This window comes from Trypanosoma cruzi, genomic scaffold, assembly GCF_000209065.1.
Source record: "Trypanosoma cruzi strain CL Brener 1047053516475 genomic scaffold, whole genome shotgun sequence".
NCBI classification, from domain to species: domain Eukaryota; phylum Euglenozoa; class Kinetoplastea; order Trypanosomatida; family Trypanosomatidae; genus Trypanosoma; species Trypanosoma cruzi.
The window spans coordinates 68014-74978 of record NW_001849352.1 but is presented as its reverse complement, the minus strand read 5'-3'; the positions used below and the strand labels follow the sequence as shown (position 1 = coordinate 74978).

At 46.5% G+C, this 6965-nt stretch overlaps 3 protein-coding genes across 3 annotated transcripts, besides 8 other annotated features; all 3 read left to right on the top strand.

Annotated features, from left to right (window-relative positions):
* Positions 1 to 6965: a sequence feature (heterozygous, Esmeraldo-like haplotype).
* On the top strand, positions 483 to 2513 carry Tc00.1047053509835.30 (hypothetical protein, conserved; the record flags this gene model as incomplete). The annotated part of the gene is made up of 1 exon (XM_799848.1): positions 483 to 2513. One exon carries the CDS (start codon positions 483 to 485, stop codon positions 2511 to 2513), a length of 2031 nt encoding a protein of 676 aa, XP_804941.1.
* Positions 2540 to 2606: a microsatellite.
* Positions 2925 to 2944: a microsatellite.
* Positions 3022 to 3055: a sequence feature (AT_rich).
* Positions 3278 to 3321: a microsatellite.
* Positions 3396 to 5228, top strand: Tc00.1047053509835.20 (translation initiation factor eIF2B subunit-like protein, putative; the record flags this gene model as incomplete). Its single annotated transcript, XM_799847.1, has 1 exon — positions 3396 to 5228. The coding sequence occupies one exon, from the start codon at positions 3396 to 3398 to the stop codon at positions 5226 to 5228; it is 1833 nt and encodes a 610-aa protein (XP_804940.1).
* Positions 5480 to 5505: a microsatellite.
* Positions 5558 to 5593: a sequence feature (A-rich).
* Tc00.1047053509835.10 (hypothetical protein, conserved) lies at positions 5782 to 6792 on the top strand (the record flags this gene model as incomplete). The annotated part of the gene is made up of 1 exon (XM_799846.1): positions 5782 to 6792. One exon carries the CDS (start codon positions 5782 to 5784, stop codon positions 6790 to 6792), a length of 1011 nt encoding a protein of 336 aa, XP_804939.1.
* Positions 6872 to 6935: a microsatellite.

Below are 6965 nucleotides of genomic sequence, written 5' to 3'. Positions count from 1 at the left end.
CCTTTTCTTTTTCCTTTGCTTTTTTAGTAATACTGGTATCCATCATCATCATTTTTTTTACTTTCTTGTTTTGAGTTTTTTTTCATGTTAAACTTTTTGCTTTTATGATATTCGCCACACAGTTGAGGCAGGACGACGCGGTCCGAGGAATATATTTGTTTCGATGTATCCGTCCAGGTATGTATGTGCTCCCATGGATTTATGTGCGCGTATGGGAATAAGTGCACAAAACATTTTTTTCTAATTTGTTCAATCTTCTTTGCTTCAGTTTGGGCTTCGAAGTTCTTTTTTCCATCTTACTCGTCTTGCTGTTGCGCCGTACAGATACATACATGCACGTACAGACGCGTGTTGTTTTGCTTGTGCGGGTTGTATTTTGTTGTTTCCATTTTACTTGCATGAGTGAAATGTGCGCCCTTTTACTTGTATTTTAGTTTGTTTGCTTTAGCATTGCTTTTGCGAAGGGGGAAGAAGGTGTTGGAATGTATTCATGTTTGTCGCTGAGGCTGTTGGTGGGCGGAGGGATGGGGTTTGCTTCGCGGAGGAGAGCTGCTATGGTGCTGTCGCTCTTGGTCTTTCTTCTGGTTGTGCCATGCGGGGTCTTTTCGCAGTATTCTTTGGAGTGCCAGAATGTGTGGGAGGGTCCCAACGCCGAAAACGACATTATTGCATGCCTGTCGAATAAGGATCGCCTGAAGGGGCAATGGCGTTTGTTCATTCTTCCCGCATTGAACGTCATTATTTTGGCTATGCTCTTGTTGAGCTTTCCTTTGTTGTTTTTGTGTGCTCTTTGTTGCCGTTGCTGCTGCACACCTGGTACTGCGGGAAGCACGAAGCGTGCCCGTTGCTGCATGTGGCTGTGGATTTTGTACGCTGTCATTTGGTCCGGGGTGATGTTTTATCTTGTCTTTTTTGGTGCCGGGCTGTTGATTGCGACGGCCCCTCGCCTGTTGGAAGACTTTGTCTCGGGTCCACTGGATTACTTTAATTCTACCGCGGAAAGAGTGCTTGACTTTGCATCTGATTGGTCCACGGGTGAACGCAAGCCGCTTGATGCCATTCCTTTGGACCTCTCGGATTTCACAACCGTCCACGAACAGGCCATGGGATTTATTGCCCTTGCAAGGAGATATTACTTCAACTACCTGGATAAGGTTTCTATTGCAACGTTCTGTGTATCAAGTGTGGGTCTTGTTCTGATCATCCTCATTCTGCCATTTGCATGCTGCCATTGCTGCATTCCATGTTTTCCACTTATCCTCTCGTGCCTTTACTGGGTGACAGGAGTTCTTTTTGCGGTGCTTGGAACCCTTGTGAGTGTCTTGGCATATGCTGCAACCGTGGGCTGTGGAGAGTTGGAGCTGCAATACACACGTCAGCCGGGAGTTTTCCAGTGGTACGCTGTGCCTTACTGTCAGAGACAGTTCAATTTTTCGAACATCAACAAGATGATTCGCGAGAAGGAACTTGAGCTCTCCCGAGAAGCCTGTAACCAGCTGTTGGGGGTGTGCGAATCCGTAACGCCGGAGGAGGCTGCAGCCGAACCCATGAAATTACTTGCGGCCGGTGTTATTCCTAGTGCTATTCCCGGTGTAATTCCGGCTGCTGTTCCGGCTGCTGTTCCGGCTGCTCTTCCTGCTGGTGTTCCCGGAGGTTTTCCCGGAGGTGTTGTTCCCGGAGGTGTTGCCGGAGGTGCTGCTCCAGGAGTTGTTCCTGGTGCTGCTACTGGTGATGGTGATTCTGCGACTATAGCTGCTCTTGCCGAGTCTGGCGCCCTTTCTGGAAGTGACGGTGCTCCCCTTGACATCAGCAGTTTGGCGGGATCGGATGGTGTTGGGCTGGCTGGTGGGGCTTCCAGTGTTGAGAGCTTTGAGGGTTTGCCTCCCGGAATTGATTTATCCTCCATCAAAGACATGCCGGGTGCGTCGGAGAGCATCAAGAAGGCCTTGGAAAGCCGCAATATGTCTGAGGACATCCTCCGTATGGTTCCCGGAGAAGTGAACGCCGACTTGCTGAAAATGTTAAGTAATGCCACTGCGCTCTCGAATCTCTTCGCACGTCCCTTGGTGTGCGGCAAAGGGCTCAAAAGCGCCAGTGAGTGCGGGGACTTTGGCACCATGGCAAGTATTCTGTTGGACACCAAGCTCCAGAAAAACATTCCGGGCTGCGTATCCAAAAATGGCGACTGCACGCTTACTGATTGTGCGGCGACCTGCACAATAGATTTTCTTAAGGATGCCGCCACGATGATCTTGTCGAAGGGGGAAATGGCCCGCAATGCGAGTAATGCGCTTTCGTACGCCAGGCCTTTGCTTGAGTGCAACTTTGTGATTGATAAGGTGGCCACTGGTCTGGCGAAGTGTGATGATTTGCGGAAAGGAACAATTATGCTCGGGATGGGATTCCTTGTGGGGGGAATGATATTTGGCCTGGCCATCTACATTGCATTGCGTGGAGCATGCGTGTGGGGTGAAACGTTTCCAAAGCTCCGAAGGAAACCCAGAGAGGAGTAAGTAATCAGCGCTTTTTTTCAAAACCATTTTTTTTTTTCTTTTTTTTTTCTTTTTTGAAGTTTTTTTTTTTTTGCTTTTGCTTTTGCTTTTTTTAGTAATACTAGTATTCATCATCATCATTTTTTTTTTACTTTCTTTCATGTTAAACTTCTTTTTTTCTCTTGTGATATTCACCACACAGTTGAGTCAACACGACGCGGTCCGAGGAATATAAATGTTTCTATGTATCCTTCCAGGCATGTATGTGCTCCCATGGATTTATGTGCGCGTATGGGAATAAGTGCACAAAACATTTTTTTCTAATTTATTCAATCTTCTTTGCTTCACTTTGGGCTTTGAAGTTTTTTTTTCCATCTTACTCCGTCTTGCTGTTACGCCGTACAGATACATACATGCACGTACAGGCGCGCATTGTTTTGTTTTGTTTTGTTACTATTCAAAGCGTCAAAGAGTCTTTATTTTAGTGTGAGCGCATAGGGTTTATTAATGTTTGTTTTTCAGTACGTCCAAAAAAAAAAAAAAAAAAGTAAATAAATATTTTTCTTGTTGCTTATGTGGAAAATTTCTTTTTATAAACTGTGCGGTAATTCATGCTTAAGTTTATTTTATGAATGTGTTTAACTGGACGAAAAGGTCAAGCGGAAAACAGTGTTTGAACGAATATATTCTTTTTTTTTTTTTCTTCTGAAGTTGTTCTGCTGTTGTGTTTGTGTGTGGGATGGCATTGCGTTTAATCGTCTGTGTTTCGCGGAATGTCTAGTTTTTTACTATTATTATTATTATTATTATTATTATTATTATTATTATTTTTGCTCTCATCATGGATATTCCTGTGTGAAGGATAGTTGTCCATTAAGTTGCTAATTAACGTCTGCGTCGACTATGGCGGACTCCGCTTTGATGGGTCAAGAAAACGATGACGCAAAGGAGGTTGTGCGCCAGCAGCGTACACTGAAGCGGAAGAAGGATGGCTTGCGGAAGTTGGATAAAAGGATGAGGTCTGTGAAGACAGATAGTCCGGAGTATAGTGCTCTCGTGGAGGAGAGCAAGGCGCTTGCAGCGGAGGTTGCTGCGATGGAGGCGACGCTTGGAGTTTCCACTGTTGTTGTGCGGGATGCTTCAACTGCGCCACCCGATGCTCCCACCATCTCTGGTGGTGCTCCTGCGGAAAAGACATCCGCGACGGGCTTGGCGCAGTCAGCGGCCTCCGCGCGTTCTCCTTCTGGAGCAGTCTCTCATGGAGAAAGTCAGGTGCGGCGTGGGGCCAACCCAAGAAAACCAGAGAGGAGTGAACGCAAAGATGCTTTGGCCAAGGCTAGCACGGAGGGGGAAAGGACGGCGACGAGAGCAAAAAAACTGCAGAGCCAGCCCAACACGTCTTCACCCGCCGACAAGCGAACGTCCGATGCGGTCGATGTTGTGCAACCTGGTGAATCCGTTATAGAAAGTACTCTTTCTGGGACACAGTGCCCTCTGTTTCCAGAAATGCCTTTTCAACCGCCTTGCAGCAGCGAGCTGGTACATTATCAGGTCGCTGAGTTGGCTCTGATGATGGAGTCTATGGTGATTGTTGGTGGCAACGCGCGGACCCTTGCCATGATTCAGGCGTTTAAGTCCCTTCTTCAGACGACGCCTGTTCTCTCGGGTCCTTCTCTTCGCGACGTAAATTCAAAGGTTTTTGAAGAATTAATTGATGAGAACTTTAACTTTCTTCGTCGTGGTCGCGAGCCATCCACAGGTATGACATACGTCAAGGAGGTTTTGGTCCGTCGTGTTGCTGCACTTCTCTCTTCAGGAGGGGACTTTAGAGTTTCCGAAGATGGATCCTTTATCCCGTTGGAAAAGGAGAAAAAACAAGGGGCCCTTGAGGTTACTGAATCTCCTCTCACTCTCAGTAGTGAAGTGGAGAATAGCTTGCTTGCCGGTGATCCGCGGGAGGTGTCATTGAAAGTATTAGCTGGTATTGAAAAGGAATTAAGGCTGTCCATCAAGAGCATCGTGGAGGATCGTTCTATTCCCCTGATCTCTTCCAATGATACCATCATGGTTTTTGGGAGGAGCAGTACGGTAGAACTTATTCTTCTTGGTGCCGCCAATAATCCTCGACTGGGAGTTAAACCGAGGGTTATCGTGGTGGATGCTGCTCCACTTTATGAGGGCCGAGCCCTTGCGAAGCGTCTTACAACCAGTGGTCTCAGTGTGACTTATGGTCTTATTACAAGTTGCTGCACTCTTATGCCACATTGCACCCGAGTCTTCATTGGCGCAGCAGCAGTCCTGCAAAATGGAGATGTCTTTAGCCGCTGTGGCACCGCCGTGGTCGTTGCCAGCGCAAAGCAATACCGTAAACCCGTTTTATGCTTTAGTGAGAGTTTCAAATTTATATCGGAGGTTTGGCTTGGCAACCTTGGGCAAAATACACAATTGCAATTCTCACAGTCTCTTCCAGGCGATCACCGGATCCGAAGCCCCGGTGGAATGAGCCCTCCAAGACATCAGAATCGTGAGATCAATGAACAACCGTTTGGCCGCAGCAATGATGGGCTGCCCATGCAGTCAAATGCTAGTTCTGCCTCCGGCTATTTGTATGATCTCACACCCGCAGCTTTCATCGACATGATTATCTGTGAGATGGGTTGCCTGGATACATCTGCCATTGTCGCAGCGCTACGGGATCGTGAAGACAGGGATGCGTGCCTCATGTCTGTAGCGTAAAATTTGGTGTGTGAGATGTTAAGGATTATAGCGAGCCTGCTAATTTTTTAAAATTATTTCCGACCATCATCATTTAAGGAAGAAAATAGTAACAACAACAGAGATCATCATTTTGTTGTGTTTCAAGTCGGCCACGACGTGAATGCAAAGGTAGCAGGAGGGGTGAAAAAGGGAAAAAGGAAGTATACATACATACATATACGGTGTTTGTGTCTTTCTTTCCTTCAGGAATTTTTTCTCTTTCCTCACTCTTTTTTTTTTTTTTTTTTTTTTTTTTCATGTGGAGGTGATGTTTTTCTGTCTGTGTGTTTTCCCATCATCATTTTGGGTTTCTCTCTTTTTTTTTTTTTTTTTTCTTCTTTCTTACGCGTTGTGTAAATATTTTCTCCCCGTATAAATGAAGCATTGATTCACGCAGGTCGACGCGTATTTCTGCAGCCCGTTACGCTTGCCAGCGAGGGTCACAGAATTGCGGTGCCGTTCTCTCTCTCTCTCTCTCGGTGGTTTTCGTCTTTATCATTTTCTGCCGTCCCGCTGACCGAGGTTCAGGCAAATGTCCTGCCAAATGCCGCTCTGCGATGGTGAGGTTTTTGCTGCGCCGTTGGGACGCTTTTCTGAAGGTGAGACTTTGCTTCCAAAAGGAGAGCACGCCTCTGACATGGCGTTAGTCTCCCTGCGGGTGCATGAAAAGGAACTTGTCATGGACGCAACGTCTAGGGCTGACAATTCCATGGAGAAGTCGTGCGCAGGTAGCGTTTTAAAACCGGTGAAGCCACTAGATTCTAAGCCGCTGGCGCTAGGGATGATGGAACATTTGGCAAGCAGCACTTCAAGTGAAAAGACGATCCCACGCCTAATGGACTCAAAATTGGCCTCCTCGTCAGGAGGCAGAGATGGCATTGTTAATGGAGAATGCTGTTATTCCACACCGGCCGGCAGTTTAACTTCTTTTGGGAAGGTGTGTAAAGAAAAGGCGGTTGTGGCGGCCACGGAAAAGAGTGAAGAGGAGGAAATTTGCTGCATTTGCCTGGAGGAATATACGGAGGAGAACCCCATGTTGTATGGGGAATGCAAGCACCATTTTCATTTGCCCTGTCTCATGAATTGGAAACAACGCAGCAACGTCTGTCCAATGTGTGCGTCAGAGACGCTGCGGGGACTGGCAGAGGATGAGGCTCCACCTCCTGTTCGTGCAACGGACGATGACATTTTTGCGATACTTTTGCAGCACCAATTGGGGCGGTACACACGCCAAGGAAGGCAACACCGTCAACGTGAACGTGAACTTGAACGCGAGCGCTCTCAAGGAAATGAATCGGCTGCCCAAAAATCGGAACAGCATTTAAAAAGGCACACGAATCTTTCCTCACAATGTCGTTCGGGTCGTGATAAAGCACCAGATGAACGTCAACGGCATTTAAATGGACGTGGCGAAAACAGTGCCCTGGCTAATCCCTCCTCCAAAAAGGCAACACGAGGTGAATGTGAATCACGTGTTCGGGACGCGCGTGAAAACGGTATGATAGCATTTTTTAATAGGGTATTTTGTTGTTTTAAGAAGTGATGGATAATTCGGTCTGATTTTGGCGAATTGCTTTCTTTTTGGCATGTAGATTTGTTGCGCGTATTTACGCGTATTTCTGTTTTTTTTTTTTTTTTTTTTTTTTTGTTTGGTTGCTTCTTTTTTTTTTTTCTTTTTTTTTTTTTCAGTTTACCCAATTATTTTGAAAAGTGTTA